The following is a 27,971-nucleotide window of genomic DNA, read 5'->3' on the forward strand; positions in this document are numbered from 1 at the left end:
AATGTATCCCTTTCCACATATTTATTAGGTTTTATGAACTGGGTAGATCGTTTGAGAATGTATTCTAAGTCATATGTCCATGCCGTATAATATCAGGCTCTGGTTTGCCACGCGGCTTGTGTTGGCTACTAGGGAATCAGCAGAGGTGACAACAGAAGTTTTGGCAAACTTTATGTTCTCCTACAGCCCTCAGTGAAGAAACCCAGGCAAGCACCCCGAGGAAGGGAACCCTGATATGCCAACTCATTTGCCACCCCTCCACAGGCAAGGCCCTGGGTTCAGCACATTGTCTCAGATCTGTTAGCTTTTTCTGATTGAGTCGTTCAGAAACCTGACTAGCTCCCCTCGCTTTGTTTAAAGAGGTCAAGGTGAGTGGTCGTAAACTACAGTTCTTACCTTGATAGGGCATCGGAGTCAACTGGGAAGGCTCCGCTGAGGGACCGCCCACATCCCTGTGGTCACGTTTGTGAAGGATTATCTTGATTGGTAATTGGTGGGGAAGACACAACCCACTGTGGGTGGCCCCAACCCTAGGCAACTGGGCCTGGGGTACGTAAAATAATTAGAGTCAACAGGCAGCAAGTGGCGTTCCTCCAGATGGCTGCCCTGACTGCCTGCGGTGATGAACCGTCCCTGGGAGTGTAAACCGGAAGAAACCCTTTCCTCTGCCAAAGCAGCTTTTGTTCCCAGTGTTCTCTCACAGCAACAGAAAAGCAAATATTAGGTGCTAAACTTTGTTCAAAACAAATAAAAGTAGGAGATAGGAGTGCAGCTCACTGCCAGTGCATGTGATGAACACACACGTCCCTAGGCTCAATTTCTCCCCAGTTGAAGAACATCATGATAGCAAGCCATTGACACAGCTTGCCCCGTATCTCCTATATACTCTTGAAGACTGGGAACTAACAGAGCTCTATACAAAACCTAGGGATGACATCTGTCAAAGAAAGACAGAAGTGGACAGGAAGCCAGCATTGTTGAACCAGGAGCGGGAACAGCCCTGTGCTGGGGTTTGCTGCCTCTGCTGCAGCTTGGGTAGAAGAATGGGTAAGCTCTCTCTCTTGCTCTCCCTCTGTGTGTGTGTGTGTGTGTGTGTGTGTGTGTGTGTGTGTGTGTTGACATTCAACAAAAAGCAACACCTGCAGTTAAGCCTGTTCCTGGGCCCGTTTTCACCTCTTGAATTGCTGAAGGCAGTGATTGTGAACAAGGTATGCTCAGAAGAGTGGCAATAGACTGGGGGTTACCTCTTGCACCCCTGTAGTCTGTGACCAGGGAGGGATGCTGGCATGTGTTTTCTGCTAACCAACTACAGTCTTTCTAGCCACACTTCCAGATTCTTGTACACTCAGGGTTTTGCACACGCAGGGTTTTGTACACCTTTACAGTGATGGGTATAGTCATCGATCTTCGCCTTGGGACGTCACAAGGTCACGTGACCCTTCTGAACAATTACACAAAGTCTTCTTTATCTGCTTGAGGGAGAGCCAGAGATTGGGCAACATATCTGAAGGCCCCATCTGACCTGAGTCAAAAAAACTCAAATTTTAATGATTACCTATTGCTGGCAGTGGGTTGGCTCCCACCCCCACACCCAAATGCTTCATCGGTGTAATAGGCGGATGCTTAGCAAAGTTATTACCGACAGGTGAATGGAGTACTAAGTTATGGGAGGGGACAGGACTAACTTGGAACTTCAACTTGAGCACATGACCAAGCGTTTCAGAGATGTGTGTAGTGCATGGAGAAATACGGAAGGCATGGCACAGCCAGGGCAATCTTTATGTTCAACCCCCTTTTCATCTTTGAGGGGTGATTTAAGCATAGGGCACAGATAACAACCAAAAGCAACCCCCCAGAAAAGAACTGGTAACCTCTGTAGTTAATGGCTTCAAACCTGTTCCCCTCCTCGTGTGTGTGTGTGTGTGTGTGTGTGTGTGTGAATGTGAATGTTTACATGTGCACTTGCTCCTGTGCATATGTGGAGCCCAGAAGGTAAATGTTATATGTCTTTGTCTAGCACTTCCTGCACCGTTGCTCTGAGGCAGGGTTTCTCACGGAACCTGGAACTCACTATTTCTGCAAGATAGGCTGAGCAGTGAGACCCCAGGAGCTGCCTGTCTCTGTCCCCCCAGCGTTCAGGTGCCCACTACCGCACCCGGCTTTTTATTTTTATTTTTTTACACTGAAGCTCACGATCTGAACTCAATTTGGATCCTCACTATGAACTCAGTTATGGAACTCAATTATGCACCCCCCTGAGCTAGCTCCTCTTACTAAAGACTTTTTTTTTCTATGATTCAATTAGCAGAAGGAGGAAAGGCTTAAGAACAAATTCTGAATTGAGGCATATTTGTCAGGTTATGGTATGGTCCAATCGATCGGAGAAAGTCAAGAGTTTCTATAGATAAGCTTTTAGACGTTCACAAAAATCTAATGTTTTTAAGAAGAATGTTCTGAAATAATGATTTCCCTAAGAGTAAAAACAGACCTAAGGAATTATGGCAATCCTTAAAAAAAGAATGAACCAAGAAAGAAAACGCCACCACCTGAAGACAGCCAGCACTCCTTAAACCATGGCAACAAGAACAAGGCTCTGGAGCCAGCCACCATGGCAACAAGGCTCTGGAGCCAGCCACCACGGCAACAAGGCTCTGGAGCCAGCGGCTGCATTCTGCCACGGGCCTAACCAGAGCATGCTTGAAAAGAGATGAGTTCTATACATCATGGGCAGTTCCTGGGCCTCCCCTTCAGCACACAACTGCTGTGCTGGACTCAGGCACATCCGATGTGCCCCACCACGAGGAAGCCCGTTAAAGATCGTCGGACTCGGGAATGGTGACTGAATTCTTTCGCAGGGATTCTAATGAAAACGCAGTTGGAGAAAGTGGTCTGGACTCCGGGATGTGTTCCATTCTGTATTTCTCGATGTACGGTGCGGCAACTTCCCACACCTGAAAGGCAAGGAAGGGAACAAAGTCAAAATATGGATAAGGTTGTTTCACGCGCTATGAAGAAATGAGAGCTTCACCCCAAACCAAAGCGCGCTCCATACCTGGCCAAACGTGTAGCAGCTTGTTTGCTTATATTTTGAGCCATCTGACACACTCTTGTGTTAATTAGTTGCATTAAAGGATTTTAAAAAGACAAAGTCCAAAACCAAGCTCACATTGTAAAGGGTTTTAAGCTGCTTCCTACTCCAGAGCCAAACAAGCAAATCCACAAAAACCAAACAGAACCTTGGCAGCTCACAGAGAGATTCTGGACGCTTACTCAGGGTTGGTGGATAGGACAGTGCATGAGGCTTGGGAGCTGAAAGGTGGTCCAATGAGTTCCTCTGAGGTTGTGTTTCTATGGCCACCAGTATGCAAATGCAGCCTGTCGCCCAGCCCCATAAGCATCCCCTGGGACAAGCCAGAGTCAGCTTCCACCTTCATCTGAGAACTATGGGATGGAAGCTAGGTTTGTATACGATGATAAGACTGTCACACACATGGCCAGGTTTTCCTCTTCGCCTACCAACCTATTTCCTTAAGGCCTCATTTTCGGTGTGTAGTTTCTTTTCTTTCTGCCAGTGGCCCCCGACAGCCAAGGAATCTTTCCTGTTCTATGCCCTCACAAAATAAACTCTTAGCTTGTGCAGTGGTGGCCCCTGCCTGAATCCTAACACCCTTGGTTCTAGAATACACCGAGGGAAGAAGACTGCTGTGAGCTTGCGGCCAGCCTGAGCTGCTCAGTTATCTTGAGCCAGCCTGAGCTAACATAGCATGAGATACTATCTGAAACAAATCTGAAAAAGAACATGTATTCTTCACAGGCTAGGCCCTCGTGGAAGACGTGTTCCCTCAAAGGACATGGGGTGCACCTCCTGAAATCAGAGATGTGAAGTTTCAAGGGCAAGTTTGTTCCCCCAGAACAAGGTCACAGCTCTAAGGGAAATCAAGAGATTCTAGGGAATGGGATCCTAATGACTCTAAAGGTTTTAAAGCATTAAAACAAAATGTGTGTGTGTGTGTATATATGTGTGTGTATATATATATAAATGTGTGTTTGCACATATATAAAATGTGTATATGCATATGTATACATAAATGTGTATATACATATATGTATATATAAATGTGCCTTTGCATATATATATAAAGTGTGTGTATGTGTGTATATAAAAAATATATAAATATGTATATATAAATGTGTGTATGTATATATGACATATATGTAAAAAGTATTATATGGATTACATATGCATATACACATTATACATGAGACACGTATAAGTACATGTGTAAAATATGCATATGTATTCATTTGCATAGGGTGTATGCATCTTTTTGTTTGTATGCATTGAAAGCTGACCCACCCTTAAGGCACCTGTATCAATTGCCTAAGTCCTTGGCCGATATAATCAGAGGAGATAAGCAGTAAAGAAAATGATCTTGCTGAGCCAGGCAGGTGCAGGGACACAAGGAACCCTGGGACTTTACAGGGTCGTCTTCATTTGGTGGTGGCAGCTGTGCCAACATCAGCAGGATGACGAGTTTTAGCAGGGCAGAGGGCATGTAGAGAAGGTTAATGGGCTACCTTCATGAATAGTCTCCTCAGGAATACTGCCTCCACTTTCATTTAAAACCTATTTCTGCCTCTAATCCTCCCACAGTCGGTATTTGGGTTCAACCTGGGCCTTTGGGGGGCTGTCAGCTGGCACTAGTCACCTTGCAAATCAGCTCTGTCCCTCTGTGATCTCTCCCTGGGAACAGTCAGGAGAGAAAGGCTCAGACAGCTAGCCACACCCAGCCCCCATTCACTTTCCCACAGCCATGAAACAGCTTGCCTTTTGCTCCAGAAGTAGTCTGTGGGCTGCTTCGATGTCCGGGGCCATGAAGCGATCTTTTATCCAGGGCCTTCAGAGAAAGAAGATCAAGCCGTCAGCCACACGCCTGCCTCTGTAGAGATCCACCGTTCTGAAATGGAGTGGGTCCCGGAGACCCGTTGACTTTACCTGACTACAGAGCGCACCAGGTCATAAACCTTCTCCAGCGGAGTGGTTGTTTTCAGGGGGCGTAGAAACTCTATGCCCTGGCAGGCAGCTAGGAGTTCGATGGCCAACACTAAAACAGAAACATGGAAGCAGCGGTTGGTTCAAGTCTGGCTTCATCCTGTGGAGCTGAAATCACCCAGAATTGCAACTACCAGGAGTCAAGTACACGAACATGGATTTCTGTGTGTCGAGAGAAAGAAATTGCCTGCCATTACAAACGTCCATTAAGGACGTTCGCCTATTACAACCAGTGTTATGTGCTTTCCCCTTTTCTTCTGTTTGCTTGACTTTATTTTAGTCCGGTCTGTTATTTGTTTTATTGGTCTTTCTGTTTCCTAGGGGGAGAGAAAAAAGGTGTTTTGTTGGATGGTTGGAGAGGATCTGGGAGGAGATGAGGGGAGGGGAAACTCCCCTCATATATATAGAACTCCCCATATATATATATATATATATATTATACTATATAAAAATAAATAACAGTACTCTTTAGGTATATTGCAAATATATAAGCTACTCGTTACACTGGAAACATGTCTAGTGTTCTACCTACCAGGAGGCTAATTTAAAAGCATGGCCTTGTCTCTAGAATTGTCTTGACTTGGTACTCTTTCCCTCCCTTCAGAACTTTGCTGCCCTGTGTTATTGAAGGCGTTCCCTTTGACCTGATTTCCTTCCTTCTTCCAGTCGGCTGTTATACTTCAAGCCATCTTCCATTCCCCGAGGCAACTGCTTCATCGAGACCACACTCCTACACCTCATACCCCTGATCACCTCCAGCTACCTCTGGACACAGAGCACAGACCGTCAATCATCATCCAGCAGGGCCTTCCTGAAGCACTTTGGCATCTGTTCTTGGATGCCCCGTGTCGTCACTGTAATGCATCCCGAAACGACTTACTTTCTGTATACGCTTTCCTTTTCCAACATAACATTAATTCATTCACCTCTCAATCTCTCTCTCTCTCTCTCTCTCTCTCTCTCTCCATATATATATATATATATATATATATATATATATATATATATATATATATCACACGCATGGACATGCACACACACACACACACACACACGGCCATATGTTATTCAGGTCTTAATCATGGGTTCTGCTTTGAAGACGCCATTTTTGGTCCCTTTAGACTTGATCAGACTCTTGTATTCTCCTCCTGTAACGCTGCCCTTCAGTGTCTTGTTCATTAACACAAAGAGTTGCCAGGTTGGCCACTGTTTGCTTCTCTGAACCGACGCTGGTTTCTGTAAGGGCAGGAGATGGGTGCATCTCGCCCACTCTGTTGCATGCTCTGCTCAAGTGTCAAGTGCCTTTCCACACTTTCCAGACTCCCGTGCTAGTTGCTTAAGCAAGGACAGGGAGTGGGCGCTGTGATAAGCAGCCTCGTATCTCCTCACACTTACAGCCAGCACTACTGGATTCCAGAATTTGAAGGGATTTGCCGAACATCTGTAATCAAAACAAACTTAAGTAATGGACATGTTTGTAAGACAGCCAATTCGTACTTATTGCTGAGTCCCCTTTCATGGTATAAACAGAGAGAACAGGGCTAAATAACTAGGCAACCATTTACCACCATGTGAACATTTGAGCAATCAATCCGAATCATATCTAGCGATATGGCCAAGCTGGATGAGATCCTTGCCATTGTGGGAAGTAGACAAGTCTAACTATATCAGAGGTATTGAGTGCTATCAGAATAGAACAAAACAAAACAAAGGAAGGAAAAATGTTAGCTGCTGTAGTAGCTCCAGCCAAGGAAGATGTGTGAGAAGAAGTTTGTTTAGCTACGTGGTTGGAGTGAGAAGGGACCAGAAATCTTTGGAGTCGGAGCTGCTGGTGATGTGTTCCCTGGCATCACAGGACAACACTGTGGTTCGAGGATGGAGACGGCATGAGAGAAGGGGGTGAGAGTCAAATGCCAGATCATGCCAGGCTTCTAGGCCTAAGGAAGTGGGGTGGATATGGTTTTGAGTCCTGGAAAGTAACTGGCAATTTTCAAGCTGGGGCATGGTGTGGCCTAAATTGCATTTGTGGACGCTCGCTCTGTTTTGTAATGCGTGGCAAATGCATAGGAGGTAAAGCAGAAGGAGGTGATGGATTCAGATAAACACGCTATGATAGGCAGATAACAAGAGCTACCGAGGACGTGGAGAAACGGGCGTCTTTAAGTTCGGCTGGTAGGCACATACCATTGTGTGCCCGCCATGGAAAGCCTTCTCCACCTCCCATAACGATGAGTGAAGAGCAAGTGTTTGGCACCATCATTCCAGTCCAGACAAATGAAAACACTCACCTCTCACCAAAATATTCTCATCAACCAAAAGGCACAAACAAACCAGTCTTTCCACCGTGAGTGCATCCAGTAACTGTGTTACTTAGGACAACCAAAGCCAAACAAACCAGTGCTAACACACACTAGAACAGGAACAAACCAGGAAGTAGTGTGCCAGGTAAGAGAAACCGGACTAAAGGAACACGTAGTGTGTGGCTCCATTTACATTAAATGTCTCATAGAGGGCAAATCTATATATAGGGACCTAATATAGTGGTTGCCTATGACTGGAAATAGGGAGGATGAGGCGTGATGAACTGAAGACTACAGGGTTTCTTTTGAAATGAAAAAAACATCCATTCTTTTGAGATGTTCTAAGATTTGTGGTTGCTCAATTCAGTGAATATATGAGAACCACTGAACCACATGTTTTAAAGGGGTGAGGTGAATTATGATAGAATATAACTCTACAAAAAAATCAACTCACATCTTTAGCTTATGCTATTCTTTCCTTGTGTGACAGAACTCGAGCAATCCTGGGATAGCTCAGGAACTTAAGGAGATAATATTTAATGGAGGGCTGTTGTACTCTCACCAAAGGTAAGCAGCAATTGGGAAGGTAGCCAGAGGGCGGCCCTAACACGACTCTCCCAGTGATTTATCTCTGACAACTGGGAGAGTCTACAACTCATTAAATCTTTGGAATCCATGTCACAACATCAGAAATGTCCGAGGGAAAAAAAAAACATGAAAGCGAGATCATGAACAAGCTACCGGAAAATCCAGAACATCCAACTCCTGTCAGAAAACTAGCCTGGTGTCTTGCTGAGTCAAAAGGCAGAAGGAAAACAAGGGGTAGAGGATGACTCTAGAGTAAACGAAGCCTGGAACTAGGACGATAGGATTTAAAACGGGGCCTGGAATCCCCATTCGAACCAGCCCAAAGGAAAGGCTGAGGCGCTGCAGCTGGAAGGCTTTGGGTTTGTCTTTGAGGCTGATACCAGGGCTCGGCTGTTTAATTCTGCTGGGTGTGGTGTGGCGTCCTGGCTGAGAGGAAAGCACTGACAACAGGAGCTGAATGAGGACGGCACAAATCGACCTGTTAATGGGATGTGGAAAAGCCTACACGAAGAGCTACAGGCAATTTAGGCATGCTGAGAAGACATGAGTCTTCCCTATGGAGGAACGCACCAACCGGTTGTCCAGTACCAAACAGCCCTGAAAGCATGCATGCAATTAACACGATACAGGCCTGGAGGGTTAGTGCTGCTCACTGGCTTGCTCCATGTGGCTTGCTCAGCCTGCTTTCCTATAGCATCAGGACCACCTGCCCAGGGGTGTCATTGTCCCCAGGGTGCTGGATTCCCCCCTCAGCAATCAATAATCAAGAAATTGCCCCCACAGACTTGCCCACATGGCATTGTTATGGAGGCCTTTCCTCAGCTGAGGTTGCTTCCTCCAAGATGACTCTAGCTTGTATCAGATTGACAAAGCAACACAAAACTAAACTAACCAGCACAGTTATCTTGACCAGACTTAAAATCACGTTGGAGACAAAACTCCACAACTGTCTACGCTGTCTGTGACAGCGTTTCCAGCGAGGTTCGCCTGAGGGGTAAAGCCTCTCCCTGGATGGGGGTGACACAGAATGGGGTCTTAGATTGAATAAAAGGAAAAAGCAAGTGTGTGTGCGTGTGTGTATAAATGTTGGGACACACAGAGGCCAGAGGAGGTAGATGCCTCCAGGGTTGGAGTTCCAGGCAGTCACCTGGTCTGGATTCTGTTAACTGAACTTGGTTCTCTACCAGAGTCTTCTATGCTCTTAATCCCTGAGCCATCTCTCCAACCTGGAGTCATTCATGTTGAAGAGAGAAAGTATATATAAACAACATGGAGATTTGCCTGAAAATAATCTGGGAAAACAAAAAACGGGGAGCCAACGTTTGGGCTTTCGAGTCGGTTGAGGCTTGCTAGGGTTCATGGTCCTCTCCACTTCCAGATATTAAAACAAGTCAAGAAAACCCCCACGCCATGCCGGGCGGTGGTGGCGCACACCTTTAATCCCAGCACTCGGGAGGCAGAGGCAGACAGATCTCTGTGAGTTCGAGACCAGCCTGGTCTACAAGAGCTAGTTCCAGGACAGGCTCCAAAACCACAGAGAAACCCTGTCTCGAAAAACCAAAAAAAAAAAAAAGAAAAAAAAGAAAACCCCCACGCCATTAAAATAGTTACAGAAGGAGTCAGATTGTCTCTGTGTAGTTCTGTAGTTCTTCATCTTCAGTGAGGGACCCAATCACCTAGAAAGCCGTTAGCCACACTCCCTCCCCCCTTCTCCCTAATGTTTCTGGGAGGGGCCAGAGGACCTGCACCCTGTACTTCAAGGGAGTTTCCAAAAAAACACTGACTCAGTGGGCAGTGATTATTCCATTCTGAGAAAGACCCGGAAAACCAGTTTCCCAGTGAGGTCCACCTCCCAGGGCCGGCTTTACCTTGTTCTACGTGCTCGATGACCCTGAGGGCCTTCCTGGCTGCCCATCCTCCCATGGAGACGTGGTCCTCCGTGGCAGCACTGGTAGAGAGTGAATCCACAGACGAAGGGTGGCACAGAGCCTTGTTCTCAGAAACTGAAAGAGACTAGAGCAAGTGAGGCAGCGGCCCTAAAAAGGAATGCTGCCAAAACATTACACAGCTCCCCCAGAGTCTCCACGGCGTGGAAGGATCTCTCCAGGGACTCTTGATCATGACCCAAGCACCAGATGGTGCTGAGCCACGGTCAAAAAAACAAACAGGTCAATCAATGCTTTTTTAAAAAATTTATTTATGTATTTTTTAAACATGCCTTGGTGTTTTGCCTGCATGTATGTAAGTCTGTGTAAGCGTGTGGGATCCCCCGGAACTGGAGTGACAGACAGTTTTGAGCTGCCATATGGGTGCTGGGAATTGAACCTAGGTTTTCTGGAAGAGCAGTCAGTGCTCTTAACTGCTGAGCCATCTCTCTGGCCTTGACCCATGAAGCCAAGCAGAGCTCCAAGACTGTATATGGATAAGCAGTCTATGTAATACTCAAGACAGCCGGATGTAAGGTACAGCCACCATCGTGGGGTCTATGCAGCCGAGGCAGTATCAAGAGGATGGAGAGGCCTGACGCCACACTGGTTACAAATGGCAGATCTGGGGGTTAGATTCCACCAGACGCTTTTAATTAACCATCATGTTACCTAGTCCTTTGAGGTAGTACTGTTAAAGAAAATACAAGATGTTCAGCTAAACTGGGAATTTTTTTTAATTAAAAAAAAAGTTTGGTTGGTTTTGCTTTAGCATAGTCGATGCCAAGTCTTTCAAACAGAACTGGGCATCCTGCATTTCTTTTTTTTTTTTTTTGTGGTTGTTAAATCTGGCTACTCTATTTTAAGATTATGCACTGATGAACACAAGGTTCTTGATATGGACCAGCTGCAGGAACAGAGAGAGTGGACTCGTGTGAACCCTGAGCCACCCCACTGCCCCAGCAGCCTAACGACCCTCACACCCTGAGAGGAGCCACAGTTGCTGAGGTACATCCCAGCCGCCATCATGGCAACCACCAGCATCAAGGCCAGGACCCCAGGCAGCCTCATAACCACAGCTCCTGCCTGGGAAGGAAGGTTTTCCAAACAATAAAGTGGTTCATCCTAAGAAATGGGTATGGTTTCACTGAGATGATTGACACCAAGAAAGATTTGCTGAGGCAGGAAAGGTTACAGCCCCTGGCAGAATTCAAGCCCAAGGCAGTAAAGACATAGCCTGTACTCTCTTTATGTGGTAGAGATTCTCCATGCAGTTACCATCAGGGTTACCAGAATAATGAGAGCTGGGGAAAGACCGAGCGATCAGAAGGCCAGGCCCAACAATGCCCACCTTATCCTAGACAAAGGTTCTCCTCTTTCAACATGCAGGGGCCACCCTATCCTAAGCTTCCTGTGCAGGGGGACTAGAAAGAGGGTGCTGACACCCGGAGAGCAAGACAGCAAGGTAGACCAGTGAGACAGGCTGTGTTTAGGGGTCACAGGCTGTGATTCCACGGGGGCCCTCATCCCAGAAGACAACCTACAGAGGACAGCAAGGGTGAGGGGAAGGAGAACCATGGAGATGAGACCCAAGGTCAGCAGCCACCTCAAAGAGCTACAGCTTCAGGCACAATCCAGATACCCAGAGAATCTTAGAGCAAGCAGGCAACCCACTCACAGAGGACTGAGCAGGGCGGGCCTGAATAAATGAAGGCCTATGAGTCATTCCATCAAACGATTTAGCTCTCCAACGAGAAAAACATGGCTCGGCATTCTGGCAACAGGAAATAAAAAGATGGGCGCCAATGACCTGAAGGACTTGGTTTTCTGCCACTTAACCGGATAAGAAAGAACTATCTGCATTATCTATGAGACACATGGTTAGAATAAATACTTTTAACGTAAAGATATCTCTTTTGGATCATGACAAATATAGGTTCTGTTGCTATTGTTACTTATTTGCTTATTTGTTATTTACTAATGTCTGTTTTTTCTCAATATGCCATTGAAGGTTTTTAAGTTGTAACAAGCCTACAACTTATGTTGACGAACCGAAAGTACCTGTTACTAAAGCTCTGAAGTGATGATGATGATGATGGTGGTGGTGGTGGTGGTGCTGATAAAAAGGAGTTCGCGGAAGGGAGTGCACGAAGTTGGGTACCAAATATGGCTGCATTTGAGTTCTGCTCTGCATCCAATTACTATGCAATATTGGAAAAGTCACTTAGCTTCTGGGGTCTCCGATTATTCGCCTGGCCAATGGCGGTAATAACAGTGTCTCCTCCCTCCTGGGACTGTTGCTATGGTTAAGGGAGGGGAAATAAGAAAGGCCACTGGTACTAACTTTGTGGCGGGCATCCTTCTGATGGGTTAGTTATCTACTCCTTGTGGTTTCGAATAGGAAACCAGCTGCCCTGAGCTCAGTTTCCAGGAGGCACATTGCTTCTTGGAAGTGTTTATTTATTTATTTGTGTGGTTTTGGGGACAGGGTTTCTCTGTGTAACAGCCCTAACTGTTCTGGAACAAGCTCTTATAGACCACACTGGTCTCAAACTCAGAGTTCCAGCTGCCTCTGCCTCTGGAGTGCTGGGATTAAAGGCATGCGCCACCAAAACCCAGCTGGAAGTATTTTTATATGTTAGAGCTCATCTTAACCTTTTAGTGGATAGTGTGTCTAGTAGAAGATCTCCAAAGTTTAAGCATTCAATTTGGTTCAACTTTTGCCATCGACTATAACTGTCTCTTTTTTTTCCTCTGATTGTTTTTGGGGGAAAAGCTAAACAGACAAAGTTCAAATGTCATGTTGGGATTGTTTTCTCTGGGGCATTTTCCCCTTATACCTTACGGTTGCATTATTATCTTGCAGCATTACACGGTTTAGGTCTTATGTTTTCTAAGACAGTGTGAAAATTCAACCTGTTTGCTGTGCTAGGCATGCGTGGTAGGATGCACAGGAAAGAGAAGCAGCAGCAGAGCTCATTCCAAGGCAGAGGGTGATTCTTTGAGGGAATCTGGAAAGGCCCTCCGGGGCGGGGCTTGTGTTCTGACAAAGGGTGCTGTCCTTACCCAGGGCTGCTGCGGTGCAGTGGGCTATCATGAATCCAGAGTTCAGCCCTCCTTCAGCCACCAGGAAGGCAGGCAGCTCGCTGAGCGAAGGGTTGCACAGCCTTTCGATTCTTCTCTCACTGATTGCCGCGAGTTCATGGACGCCAATGGCCAAATAGTCCAGGGCCTAAGAAAACAGTTCAGTTCAGCTGGCCAGCTTCGGAATGTACTTCCGGGGTCAGGAGCCCAGTCGGAAAACTTACTTTGGCTGGGTATTCACCATGGAAGTTTCCTCCCGAAATCGTCTCCCCTCGACTGGCAAAGACCATCTTTCAAAACAGGTTAAGGCTTACACATAACATTGTTGCTCACTTCAAGGGTGACTCCTATCCCCATCTGCTTATGTTTAGTATTGAAGTGGCAGTCGTTGAACAGATAGAGGGAAGATAAGTCTTCCCGGAAGCAGTTGTTGACAGGAATACACACACACACCACACACACACATACACACACCACACCACACAGACACACAACACACACACACACCCTCACCAGACACACACCACACACCCACCATATAGACACACAATACACACACAAGACACAGACACACACATCATACACACACCACACATCATAGACATACAACACACACACTCCACACCACAGACACATAGCACACACCCACCGTATAAACACACCACACACACACCACATAGACATACACACACCACTCTACACAGACACACAACACGCACACATCACACACACCACAGCACAGACACATAGCACACCCACTATAGACACACAACACACACCATATATACACACCACACCACACAGACACACACCCCACACTCACCATACAGATACAACACACACCACACAGACATACACCACACACCACCCCATACAGACACAACACATGTACCACACATCCCACACCTCACAGACACACACACACACACACACACACACACACACACACAGTAAATTGTATACAAATAATTGGAGACCATGGGATATGAAACGTTTTCTCTTGGGATCTGTGATATCAACTCCTACTTTTCTACTCCACCAATTTAACAATTGTACTCAAAAGCTGAAACCACTAACACGAACCCCTGGTTTGAAACCAAATTCTATTTCTCGTGTGGAGCTGCGAGCCCATGCTCCGGAGAAGAAGCTGTTGAATTGAAGATTTGGCTGATAGAGCGCCCTTCGAAACAGCTGGAATAATCCATGCTGGGACTGTTTCCCCACTCTGTCCTCGGAGATCCTGTGCTAGTGTTCAGTAGCCAACAGGTCCTAAAGACCCCCTTCTGCAGGAGGGAACTCTGGACTCTCGGAGTGTGATTACCCCTAGAGATAGTCCCAGTCTATAGCACACTTTGTTGAAGCCAGCAGGCACAAGGCAAAGCTAGTAAAAGGCCCTCCATCCTGGTTCCAAAAGTTTATGTTTTCCCTCTGGGCTTTATGAACAATATATTTACCTAATCATTATCAGGGTTTGAATCTGTGGCATGAGCCAACCTCTGAATGACAATATTGAGAAAAAAAAATTGGGTCGGGGCTGGAGAGATGACTCAGCAGTTAAGAGCACTGACTGCTCTTCCAGAAGACCCAGGTTCAATTCCCAGCAACCATATTGCCTTCTCAAGATTGTCTGTCACTCCAGTTCCAGAGGATCCTACCCTCTTACACAGACATACATACATGCAGGCAAAGCACCAATGTACATTTAAAATATTATATAAATAAATAATTAAAAAAAATAAAAGTTGTATCTATACTGAGTGTGTGCAGGCATTTTCTTGTCATTGTTCCCTAAATAATACAATAGAACAACTATTTATGTAGTATTTACATTGTACTAGGTGTCATGGGTAATCTAGAGAGGACTTAAAAGTCCAGGAAGAAGTGAGTGGGCCATCCACAAGTAAATTAGGGATTTGAGCACGCAAAGATTTTTGCAATGGAAAGTATCCTACAGCCAATACTCCACACGGACATAGTCTTCTCTCGGTCCCCTGAATCCTTGCATTGACTGACTGCTGCTCTAATTCAGTAACTAAACATGCCGTATTATTCTATTGTTTCCCAACTTTGTTAGTCATTAGAATTCCAGCAACTTCCAACTTCCCTAACACCCGCCTTTCTGCACTGGCTGCTCTTTACGTGCAGGGCAGCATGGAGAAACCTGTCCTCTCAGGGAACATCGGGACTAGAGGTATTCTCAACTCGCTGAAAATTCATCCACAATCAAGAGTCTTTTATTAAGAAGCTAGGGGACTTTTGGCTGAAATTATGGCTGGGAGAAAATTAAATAAACATCTGTCACCCATAACCAGCAAATTCATGCTAATCCTTTCCCTTTTAACTCTTGAGTCACCCTTAAGGGTCTAACTGTGCTGGTATAGAATTGCCCCTGTACCACTGAAGAGCAAGACCACAAACACAGCATGCATAAAAAACGTTGTTCCTTCTAGAATGAGTGACAGATTCGTAATCCCAAGGATTAGTGACTACCGGTTTGAACTCATGAAGCGACCTCGGAGAACATAAAAGAAATCCTAAGGTAGGCTTACGGAAAAAGCACCCTCAAGCCTCGGTGAGCCAGCCTGCCACAGCTGTTGGGTAACCGGCCATCTGCTCACCAGGGCTGTGAGCTGCTCTCACGGTGGCTCCCTAGGCGGCTTCTCCCTGATTGGGAAGAAAAGCGTTCTTAAGAGGCTTGCCTGTTTTCAAAGGCAGCGATGCCTCTGGGAAGACTGTACCCCGATTAATTAGCTCAGCTTCAAAAAGAGAGAGAGAGAAAAAAAAGAGACTCTCTAGGGGAAAGAGATCCTGTGAAGGAGAAAAGGCCCCTCTCCACAAGGAATGAAAACGTAAGCGTTCTTAACCGTGTGTACAGATACGTATACTGTGACCTGAGCAGAGTCCACGGCAGAAGGAAACCTGAGGCTGGGGAAACCTTACGTCACCGGGAACACTTGGATGTGCTTGCTAGCATGTCATTTTCTGCTCGGTGCATCCTGCATCACTAGAACCAGGCTGCAGAAGGGAAGGCCAGCCTAGGAGGCGCTAATCACAACCTCAGCAGTGACTTTCAGCCAGTGCCTTGGTGAAACATATCCACAAATGCTGCCTTAGTATTTTATGGGTCAATTTTAAAAGCTAGACTCAAAACCTACATTCGCGGGTCTGTTTCTGCCACTTACCGACTCCGACCTAGAAGAAGCCCCCAAGTGCTCAGCTCCAGGGACTGGAACATCTACCTAGAGACAGACTAACTCGACACAGACCCTAACACAGCCAGCTAAAGAAAGCTGCAACCGTGTAGAACATTCAAAAGATACAGGGTTGTCTGTAGCACTGTTCAGTTCTGTAGTAATGATGTCCTTCACAAATGCTATGGTATCATTCACCACCCCGTGGACCTAAAGTGCAAAAAAAAAAAAAAATGTATATGCTTATTATCCAATAAGAATGTCAATATTCTTGTAAAACACCATCTCCAGTCCTTGCAGTTAAGATCATAACAGGTATAATTGGCTCCTTTAGGATATAAAGACAACTAACAAGTTCTCAGTAAAACAAATTAGAATAAATACATTAATATAATATATAAAATAAATACAAAAAAATATTAGACTTATATGCAAAACATTGCAGTATAGGAAAAAAGTGCCAGCCCTAGCCATAAAGAATTGCATTTCCATGCCGGTGGTAGGATGTAGGCAAGGTAGATTTCTGGTTGGAACAGTGATTTGGGAATTAGACGATGACAGTTACTTTCTGTTTGTAAGAAGTAAATAAGATATTATAGGCCTCTCTTGGACATGACTTGCAGAGATCACCCAGGCGGTAGCCATCCAGGGTTTGATGTCAAGAAGCATAAAGCACCACACTGAAGATGCTCATAAGGAAAGCTGCCACCCTGCACCTTGCCCCAGGACGGCCAGCCATGGTACACTTCTGGCTTCTCTCAGAAGACCAGAAGATAAGATCTATGCTATGATCTTGGGCGAGGAAGGTACTGAACCCCGTTCATCAGGTCCTGGATGCAAAATGGGAGAAAGTATCAATTTCACAGTTGGGAAAATTCAATGAAATTAGTATTTGGAAGATACTGATAATGGAGCCCATCATTTGGAGCCAAACATCATTCTTAGACTAGCAGGGGCTCTTAAACCAGGACTTAGTCTTACGGTTCAGCTGATTTAGCAGTTCTCCCGTGGACGTTTTGTGAGCTATTGTTTAATGAGCGCTTGTTGAGTCATAGGCAGTGAGGGATTTGCTCGAGGGCAAACGCTCTCTTAGTCTCTCGACCAGAACTTGAGTGACAGCTCAGTTCCTGAGGTGTCTGTAACTCCTCGTCAGTCAGATGATGCAGAAGCAGCTGCACCCACTTCTTAAAATTGTGTCAGAGAGTCATTTGTGATAGTAAGAGGAAGAAGAGACACGCCCCATGGACACTTGAATTCTGAAAGGCAGAATTCAGTGATCACTTTCCTTTGAACATTCCTGACTGACTGATTATAGTTTTTCCCTACAGTGAGACTCTCCAATGCTACTTAGCCATTGGAGTGTATCAACACAGGAGGTCAAGAAATGAGGAGTCTAGCTGACCCAGAAAGAAGCTGATAACCACAAGAGAAATGGATATAAAATGCATATTTTTTTAACAGAAGCAGCAGAGAGATTTGGATTACATTTGGCCACGACATGATTTTCTAAATCTTTCCTCTTTTTCTATTTTTTTTCCCCCTCTGAATTTGGGGAAGGAGCCTTTGCTAGGCTCCTGCTTCTTGACTTTACCTGAGGACAGCAGCGCAAGGTATATGCATCTTGGACACGGTCGCAGAACCTGTGGCTTTCTGGGCGAGGAAGGGCGGGGGAGGAGTTGTGGGGAAGAAAACAGGCAACACATTACTGGTCTCTCCAACACACACAGCACCCATGAGCCCACTCAGACAAACTTGTCCAGACCTGCGATTTCTGATGGGTGGTGATCCGAGTCCAAGAGGGACCGGAACCGGAATGCAACTTCAATTTGCCCACGGTGAGGGCGGACTGCATGAATGTCTAGAATTGAAGGAGGCAAAAAAAAAAAAGTCTGTGCAATTCTGATATCAGAATGAACCACAGAGGGTTCCGGACCATCCACAATGCTGGCAGGACCCTCTAAAGTCCTGAGAGTTCTCACTCATCATACAGAATTAAATACTCCAACCCAAAGGCAAATTTTCCTTTATCTACACAATTGGCTCTGTTGTAGATGTTGGCACACAAACTGTTGGCGGAGTACACTTAGGAACGTGACACAAGACCCCAGGCCCACCCTTGAAGGACCTGGACTGGTGACAGCAGACAGTGTGCGTAGTGGCTTAATTTAACCAAGTCGTTTCTGGACATTTTCCGCTCTACGTATTAACACGGAGCCTTTGATATTCATTAATTCCTAGATGAGCTACAGATACTTATATCATTTCGCCTTCCCAATTTTCTTATCAGGGCACTTGCAATCTCTGTATGTGTGTGTGTCTGTGTGTGTGTGTGTGTGTGTGTGTGTGTGTGTATGCGCACACGTGTCTGTCTACCCATGCATGAGCACATGCACAGGTGCCCGAGAATATAATGAATGTACGTATGGAAGCCAGAGAGCAAGCATAGGTGTTCCTTAGGCACCGTTCACCTCCCTTCCCCCTTTCCCTTATTTTTCATTTTGGAACAGAGTCCTTCACTGGCCTGAAACTCATTAAGGAAGCTGGGCTGACCAGCAAGCACCAGGGATCTGCTGTCTCCGTCTCCTGAGAGCTGGGATGCATTACAAGAACACACTACCGCGTTCAAGTTTTAAAATGTCAGTTCTAGGGATCGAACTTAGGTTCTTGTACTTACAAAACAAGATCTTTACCTACTGAGTTCTTCCCAGCCCCTCCCTCCCCCCTTTTTTTGGAGTTTCAAGTCTTACACACTGACTCCTAAAGCAATGTCTACTTTGGCATGCCCAGATCACCAGTGATCTAGATCAGGTTGCTTAGTGTCTGTCTTCTCAATGTCATTGTTAGCCAGGCCGTGGTGGCGCACGCCTTTAATCCCAGCACTCGGGAGGCAGAGGCAGGTGGATCTCTGTGAGTTTGAGGCCAGTCTGGTCTTACAAGAGCTAGCAACAGGACAGAAGCTAGCTCTTGTCCAAAGCTACAGAAAAACCTTGTCTCCAACAAAACAAAACAAAAAACCCAGAATGTCATTGTTACAGGACTGAACGTAACAGAACTCAGGTGCAGCTGTGGCAGTCCTGGGTCTATTAGGAGCACCTGCGTCTTCTCGCTCTTCCCTGCCCCCTCACCCCCTCCACCTCTGTCAGCCAAGTCACCCTGGTTGAATGAGTAAATAAACAGAGCCTGCTGACCAGTATCGAAGGCTTTGGTGGTGCCCTTCAGCACCTCGAGGGTCAAGGCAGCCACAATGTCAGCCTGCCGGGCAATGGCGCTGGCTCGCTCCACGGCCTCGCAGCCCAGGGAAGTGATCATCTGGGTCCCGTTAATGAGTGCCAGGCCCTGTGGGAAAGGGAGAAAAGTTTCTTACTGTGGGTAACGAACCCACAGACGAGGAGATCTGTCCTTGTAGGAGAGAAACTGGCCAGTTGACTGAACTGGGTATCTGTGTGTTTTCACACGTGTGGGCTAGGTGTGCATATTCATGAGCTTGAGTGGCGTCATATCTGGTGTGTCTGTGTGTTTTCACACGTGTGGGCCAGCCATGCATATTCATGAGCTTGAGTGGCGTCATATCTGGAATCATTAGCACAGATCTGGCCAAAGGGTACCTGTTGACTTCCCTTGTCAAGGCACCGCGTGGCCCTGCACTCCGGAATGTGTGGAGCATCTTCAGCCCTCTGTGTTCTATTCTTTAATAGCTTCTCACCGCCATAAGCAAGACATCCTAAGACTATACTGGTCCAAAGTTCCATCATGTTCAAGACATCCAAAGACTACCCTGATCCAAAGTTCCATCATAGACAACAAGACTTAGATCCTGAGACTATTCTGGTCCAAAGTTCCATCATAGACAAGAAGACTTAGATCCTGAGACTATTCTGGTCCAAAGTTCCATCATAGACAAGATATCCTAAGACTATCCTGGTCCAAAGTTCCATCACAGACAAGACATCCTGAGACTATCCTGGTCCAAAGTTCCATCATGTTCAAGGACATCCTAAAACAATCTTGGTCCAAAATTGTGGCTGAGAGCATCTTAAGGGACCTTGACTAAGCAGTTCTTACTAAAAACATTAGAAAACTATATTTGAAATTTATGTTCTTAGACAACCCTTGGGGACTAGTGGCATGAATAATCTTAAATATTCACAGAAGAGTCCTTTTGTAGCTGTCAATCAACACATAAACTGTGTTTCAGGAACTGATGAGGCTGCCATTAAGGATGAAAACTGCATATGTAAAGATTCGCTCACACAAACAAGTTTTTCTTGACTGACTTACCTCTTTTGGTTTCAGAACAACTGGTTTCAACCCGTGGGCTTCTAGGACCTGTTGAATGATTAAAAGCATGAACATGGTTATTACTTGAAACACCAGCTTAGTTTTTAACTTCATACGGAGCCCAGTGAAATACTCTCAGTTCCAAAGTTTGTATTATAAAAGATTATGCCAGGTTCTTGGGACCAGCAACTATGTCTATTTAGTGAGGAAGCAGGCTTAGTTTTTTAAATAACTTGTGAACTTTTGAAGCAAGAACATGGTTGCCTACAGAATATGTTTTGCGCTGGGCTTGCACGCCTTTAATCCTAGCACTCAGGAAGCAGAAGCAGGTGGATCTCTGTGAGGTCAAGGTCAGCCTGGTCTACAGAATGAGTTCCAGGGCAGGCTCCAAAGCTACACATAGAAACCCTGTCTCGTTTTGCTTTCAAGTTCCTCTGTGTTGGGTGTCAGTCTTTGAGACTCCTCACCTTGACAACTCTGGGTTAAGGCTGGGCTCCAGGCTAGCTGTCTATATGCATGCTTCTGCATCGAAAGCATGACCTCAGATGGTCCTTTACCCTTGTTTCTGCATCCTCTGTCACCAACAGGCTTAGGAGCAAATGTGTGCACACCAATAAAAAGGAGGTTATGGAATCCCCTCAACTAGGTAGAGCCAGAATTCCAAAAGGAAGGGGACAGAATATGATTTCTCTCAGGTAACAGAAGTAAAGGCTGCAACTGCATGAGATTCCCCTGGTGGGGAAAGGAAGATGGAGTCAAAGTGAGAGAAAGACAGACCACTGCCTCTTAATTAACTCTGTCCATTTCTCAGGGTTTGAGCACTTCTCACTGCAGGGTGTTGAGCTGGGCTGAGGGTACACACAGCAGAAACACACAAGCTCAGGGCACTCAGGCCACACAAGGGCTGAGTGCTTGGGAAACAAATAAGACGTAACCACCTATGTGTGGGTGACTTGGGAAGAAAGGAGCAGAGGAGCAGAGAGGGTGGATTCCTAGAGGACTTCTCAGGATAAAAGAAACAAATGGGAACAAAGTGTTGTGCCTTCTGCTTAGCCCAGAGCACATTCCAGCTGCAAGCTAACTCTATAATTTCTGCCATCAAGACCCTGGGTGGGAAGGGCTATGAGGATCACATGGAAAACAACACTCTTGAAGTCACATGATGGCCTTTATCCTAAAGATGAGGGAAATGCTAGAAGTTTAGCTAGGGTGTGTTTGGATTTGCTGTTGACCAAGGGTCAGGCTGGCTGCCACGTTAAGGTGGCCGAGGAAACACTGTCCACAGAGACAGAACCAAGATAGGTTGCATGGAAGAAAAATGACCTTGAACTTGGATTCTCTTTCTCTCTCTCTCTCTCTCTCTCTCTCTCTCTCAATTTTTTTGAATTTATGTGCATTGGTATTTTGCCTGCATATCTGTGTGAGGGTGCCAGATGCCCTGGAACTGGAGTTACAGACAGTTGTGAGCTGCCATGTAGGTGCTGGGAATTGAATCCAGGTCCTCTGGAAGAGCAGTCAGTGCTCTTAACCGTTGAACCATCTCTCCAGTCCCAATCCTCTGTCTCTTTCACTTACTGTTTGGGTGCCTCGTATCTACTCACAGAGGACACTTTGAACAATGTGGTGGGCTGCTCAGCTGAGATTTGTTCAGGAAGAAACCATCACAAGCTTCATGTAAAACATGCCTTCCTGACAAGCTTAACAACAGGTTGTGCTTTCTAGAGACTACACAGCAGGCTCTGTCTTTCATAACTCTCACTTGTAAGGTAAGCTCCCCAATTCAATTGTGACCCACTGTGACCTCCCCAGTGGGTGTCAGTAGTCTCGTGAGTGCACAGCAAATTCCTAAAACTAAAACAAGTGACTATATGTTCCCATCCAAATCTACATATCTTGGATGCTGGCAGGGGAATATGGAAGCCGATATTCTTTCCTGGGCTTGAGTTGACTCATCTATAACTGGACAGCCATGAAGGTGTGAGAGAACACACGCCAGTCTCCCGGCTCCAGCAGAGGAGAATCACTATGGAGGAAGCTATTACGTGAGGCTTACGTATTTAGCATCAGCCCAGCCGCTCTTTGGGGACCACATCTTTCCTTCTCCAATGAGTCCCAGAGCAAGATGAGAGAGAGGCGCAAGATCTCCACTGGCACCCACCGTTCCTTTCTCTGGAACGTAGGACAGGCAGGAGGCTGCAAGACAAGCCGGCATCAGTGACTTCAAGTGGGTTTGCACCGTTGTAATTATCCTTGCTTTGCCAGTGAGGACAATCCTCATTTCCAACAGAGTTTAGAGTCATTTTGAGATTACATATCCAAGAATGATCATTTCGGAGGCACAACTAGGCAGTACTTGGGAGGCAGAGGCAGTTGGATCTCTGTGAGTTCTAGGTCAGCCTGGTCTACAGAGTGAGTTCCAGGATGGCCAGGGCTACACAGAGAAACCCTGTCTCAAAAAACTGAGAGAGAAAGAGAGAGAGCAGAACCAGTTAAGTTGTTATGAAAGAGGAAGGTGAGTGTGGAGGGAGGGAGAGAAGAAGGAAGGAAGGAAGGAAGGAAGGAAGGAAGGAAGGTGTGTGTATGGAGGGCAGGCTTCCAGAGGGAAGGACATGAGGCTCGGCTGTCATGACGTCACTCTTAGGGTTCTAGCGGTATCTCAGAAACACAATTATAAACTAGCTGTTGATGGTCACATCCTGGTTTCTAAGAGCAAAACGTTAGAAATCATTAAGATACAGAATTACAGGACATTCATGTGAGCAGATTATATGCAGCCAATAAAAGCTGTTGGAGAATGCTTTAAAACATGTAAGTGTTTACTTTTTACAAAGTAAAATGTCTACTTTAGAAAGAAGGACATGGCACACTTTCTTGATGTCGGATGTCCTTCTATATATGTGTTGCTTTTAGTGGTTAATGAATAAAGCTGTTTTGACCAATGACGTAGCAAAGTAAAGTCAGGTGGGAAATTCGAGAGGAGATACAGAGAAAAAGAAGGCAAAGTCAGGTCAGACACCAGCCAGCCTCCAAGGAAACAAGACATGTAGGAAATGAGGCAACGCCACGGCCACGTGGCAATGCAGACTAATAGAAATAGGGGGCTGGAGAGATGGCTCAGAGGTTAAGAGCATTGCCTGCTCTTCCTAAAGGTACTGAGTTCAATTCCCAGCAACCACATGGTGGCTCCCAACCATCTGTAATGGGGTCTGGTGCCCTCTTCTGGCCTGCAGGCATACACACAGACAGAATATTGTATACAGAATAAATAAATATTTTTTTAAAAAAAGAAATTGGTTAAATTAAAACATAAGAGATAGCCAGGAATACTCCTGAGCCAAACAGTGTTGTAATTAATATAGTTATTATTAATTATTTGGGTCTCGGTGGCTGGGAAACAAAGTATGGTCTCCATCGGCACACACCAAAGACAAAAGTACTAATAACGTAATTGTTTAACAATAACTTTACAGGCAAAACTCTCTCTGTCTCCTGTCATTCACTTACCACCCCATACACTATGCCCGCTTATGTATAAGCATGTGCTATTTTTCAGAAATCTCCCCAAAAGTTACCCCCTAAAAGGAGGCTTCTGTTTCCTAAAATAAAGCCCTCTCGTGGTGACTGTTTCTACAGTTGTTGCTAAATGACATCAGTCAGACACGTCAGTGCCAACCGTGGGCCAGTTTCCAGACTACAGGTGACCTGGGGAATTCTCAGAGCAGCAGGGACCCAGAGATGCCTTAAATGCATCTATCATTCAAAGTCGGAGCTCTACTGTCTTGGGGTTTGAGGCTTGTGGTGGAGCCGAGCTTGTAGACGTGATCACTACAGATCTGTGTAAATAGCCCTATAGCCTGTAGATTGTGACCTTTGCTGGTCAGTGTGTGACATTTATGAGTTCCCTGGGCCCTCTGCATAGCAACTCAGGTGTCTGGTCTTCTCTGCATGACTGTGAGACCTTGTGTCTTTTCCCGTCCCTTTCCCCCAAGGAGCTCTAGGATTCCTATCGACCTCATGTTTTATCCTTAGCTGTGTGAAGGGGCAGCTTCCTGAGCCTTGCAAATCTGGCCTCCCCTTTAAGGACTGAGTTGCGTGGCGTCATGTCCTATCCCACAGTGGCCTTCATGGGCTAAGTCAATCGTTAACCTCTTCACATTTTGACCTACCTTTTTACAGAGTTAGATTTTCATGTGTGAGTACAACTTATCCATCATGGGGCCGGGGGAAGGGGGAGGCGTGGAGCATTAAAAGTACAGATTCCTGGGTACCAACTGGAACCACTGCCTTTGGGATGGACATAATCCAGGAATCATGTTTATGAATGACTTGCTGCCATTTCTCTGATCATAGATGGGCACCATTGAATAGCAAGCTCTGTGTAGGCCTGAACTTACTGGCGTACTGGTAGGGTTCATGTTTATCTCATATGATATCACAAGATAGGGTGACATTTGTGGGAACAGCTAGAGCTGCCATCCTTGCTACTTGACAACTGGTTCTCCTTCTTGCCAAACCCGTTTTACACTCATCTCGATTCTTTTCTCTTTAGCCTTGGCATCTAGTCATCCCAATATACTTTTTGGGGTGTGGCCAACTTCTCCGGAAGGCCCAATGAAGGAGTCAGTGCCTTACCATTAAACACTTCAATAACTTGTTTCAGGGTCTCCAAGGAAATCCCGCTGTATCCTTTAGCTAAAACATTAATCCTCAAAGCCAAGAGCATCCGACACCTTTCAGGACTGAGTGGCTTCCCAACACCTACAAAGCAGAACTGTCATTTTCTTCAAGAAAAAAAAAAAAGCCTCAAAACCAAATCCCTCACCTCCTGCCCACCCTCACCTCTTGGGTCTTTCCCTACTTTTGCCAGTCTTCTCTTGGCTTTCTGAAGCTGGATAGATGGCCCTCCCTGTTACCTGTCTGGCTCCTCAAATCTCGTCCAGACTAAGCTAGAGACCCAGTTCTCCTTCTCAGTTCCTTGCAGTGAACCTCACCTGCCCACACACCTTCAGAATATGCAGAGAGGCCTTGACACAGGCCCCCTTCAGAGTGAGGGGCCCATAGCTTAATCTACCTAGCTCATGCCCCCAATACTAGCCTTCATTCTTTCCCCAAAGCACAACACTCTCTTCAAAGGATTGCATACACGCTCCTATCTTAAGCGCATCCCCTCTACCAGGCCCATTCTGTCTTCTGAGCTGCAGCACAAGGTCGGTCTGGTCTGACGTCATCTGCTCACACTCCTGGGTCCCTAGCACCTGGCCCTTGGCATGCATTCAGGACACATGAGCTGATGTAGCTGGTAGCACTACGCTGGTCATCCAGGTGATCTAAGGTGATTTAGGAGGCACCCAATACTAGGAACCATTTACCTGAAGAATGGGAACGAACTAAGTTGACCTGAAGCTCCCTGGAAGAGAAAAGTGAGAACCCTCTTAGCTTGGGTGAACACGCTCCCTCGGCCGGGAATATGAAGGAAACAAGAGTTACGGCTTCAGATGGGCAGGGGACGGTAGGTCTGGTTCGCTCGTGATGAGCTGGGTACAAGTCAGCTCAAGCCTCACACTGTCCACCAAGATCCATGAGAAGAGTGGCCGTCTCACAGGGTTGTGTGAGCATTTGTTACCCAAGGCTTGGTCTAAAGCAATGGTTTTCAACGTATAGGTGGCTACTGCGTTAGGGGTCACTTACCAGATATTTATACCTGCATATCAGATATTTATGTTATGATTCATAATGGTAGCAAAGTTACAGTCATGAAGTAGCAATGAAATAAATTTATGGCTGCAGTCATCACAACGTGAAGAACTGTATTAAAGAGTCGCAGCCTTAGGAAGGTTGAGAGCCACTGGTCTCACTGAATGTCACTGCTCAATGAATGTCAATGTAGCCAGTGTGAACCATCTTGGTGGAGGCGAAATCGCAAAGTCGGGGCAGGTGGGTGGCGAGGATGTGCAGTCGAGACTTACTGTAGCTTATGGACGGGGATCACAGTTCTGGCAAACTTCCCAAAACCTGTAGTGATGCCGTACACAACTGGAATAAAAAGGTAAGCAGACGCCCTCGTGATTAGATTCGATGGAAGTTTTGTTCTTACGTTTGTCCATAAAAACAACGCCAGGACACCCAGAGGAAGCGGAAGCGGTACCTGTCTTCTCTTTTATGATGCTGTCGATGACTTCCCTGGACTGCTGCACCTTCTTCTCCGCAGTTGAAGTGAGCTAGGAAAGCATTGGCCAGAGCCAGCCTGTGAAAGTCTTCCGTGGCCGGTGGAAACGGCAGGGGAAGCTGGCCTCCTTTCCCTTCCCCACGTACCTTTATCTTGTAACGTCCCTTCCCCAAGTTGACCAGATCCTCTGTGCTCAGACTGTCCCCATCCAAGGCAATGTACTGCACAGAAGGAGTGAAATCTCAGTAAGCTGGGGGGCAGCTTCTGAGGGGTGGCCCTGTAGGAGCAACTCGGAGCTGGATGAATCTGTCCTTCCATGTGGCATTCACTCAGGTGTGAACCCTCTCCTCTGTAAAAGGAGAGGGGTATTGTGTCGCCAGGACTTCATTTTCCCCACAGAGCTTACCTTTTCAGGCTCCCGGTATTTGCTGTATCTGAAGCCAGGTAAAGGAGCAATACTGGCCAGAGTGGGAAAGCCCCAGTCCCACCATGGCAGGCCCAGCCCCCCAGTGCCGACGAAAGACGATGCAGAAAGGATACAGGAAAACTCCTTCCGGCTGCGAGGGAATGAAGTCGGGAGACATTACATCGCCTTCAATGACTGAAACGAGAAGCGGGGAGGGGAGAGAGGGGCCTTGCAGACCACTTGGACTGCTGCCAGACCCAGGAATGGCCCCTCCATGCCCAGAGCTTGCATTGCACAAACATGGCTGCTGCCACGTGACTTCCTACATTTTCCCATGGCCTTAGCGGCTCTAAGCGGGAAAGCAATAACACAGGCAGGCAGGCAGGCGAGGGGCGGTAGGTGAAAGGCCTGAGGAGGTTTATCTGATGGCAGAAGGAAGCTGTGATTGCAAGGGGATTCAGATTTGCAGCTTTGGGTTCAAGTGCAGTCTCTTGTCACTTAAGATCTGCCTCTCTACATCTGCTGCAGGCTGAGGACAGGGCGAATGAGAAGCTTAGCTTGAGGCTCCCCCAGGCCAAGTGCGCAAGCCTATTTTCCCCGTCATTTCCCCTGGGACTTCCGGCAGTTCAACCTGTTCCCCTGCGGGCCACTTACCCACTTCTACGAACTCATTGTCCTCCAAGGCTACCTCCAGCAGGTCCTCATTGTCCAGCAGGCCCAGGCCCTTGCACCGGCGCACGAGGAAGCGCACTTCATCCACCGAGGCGAAGCCGCCATTGTCCGGTTTGTTCTTCATGTAGCGCCTCACAGCCTCGCGGCCCAGCCAGCCTACAGAGAGCTTCCCGTCCCTGCAGGGTACCGCCAGCCATTCCCCACGCACGTGCACCGTGTACCTAGGCATGGCTCGGACACTGGAACAGCCCTTCTGAGCAACAGGCCGCTGGCTCCTTCCCTACTGTCCCAGACTGGAGAGCCTTTTA

The 27,971-nt window shown here is 46.6% G+C and overlaps 1 protein-coding gene across 1 annotated transcript; it reads right to left on the reverse strand.

The window, feature by feature from the left end:
• Nucleotides 1-9: 9 nt before the first annotated feature.
• Nucleotides 10-27,939, reverse strand: Hal (histidine ammonia-lyase). Its single transcript, XM_041669872.1, has 20 exons — nucleotides 27,646-27,939; nucleotides 27,126-27,186; nucleotides 26,992-27,019; nucleotides 26,732-26,806; nucleotides 26,565-26,637; nucleotides 26,386-26,452; nucleotides 25,789-25,826; nucleotides 25,052-25,177; nucleotides 22,473-22,612; nucleotides 20,420-20,467; nucleotides 19,330-19,477; nucleotides 17,904-17,999; nucleotides 17,733-17,791; nucleotides 16,271-16,351; nucleotides 13,175-13,240; nucleotides 12,933-13,098; nucleotides 9,810-9,944; nucleotides 4,997-5,105; nucleotides 4,829-4,898; nucleotides 10-2,951 (listed from the first exon to the last, which is right to left on the reverse strand). The coding sequence occupies exons 1-20, from the start codon at nucleotides 27,890-27,892 to the stop codon at nucleotides 2,811-2,813; spliced, it is 1,974 nt and encodes a 657-aa protein (XP_041525806.1). The 5' UTR covers nucleotides 27,893-27,939; the 3' UTR covers nucleotides 10-2,810.
• Between the last annotated feature and the right edge of the window lie 32 nt (nucleotides 27,940-27,971).

This window comes from Microtus oregoni, unplaced genomic scaffold, assembly GCF_018167655.1.
Source record: "Microtus oregoni isolate MIOR12 unplaced genomic scaffold, Mior012 000001F_ref0000356, whole genome shotgun sequence".
In the NCBI taxonomy this organism is placed as follows: domain Eukaryota; kingdom Metazoa; phylum Chordata; class Mammalia; order Rodentia; family Cricetidae; genus Microtus; species Microtus oregoni.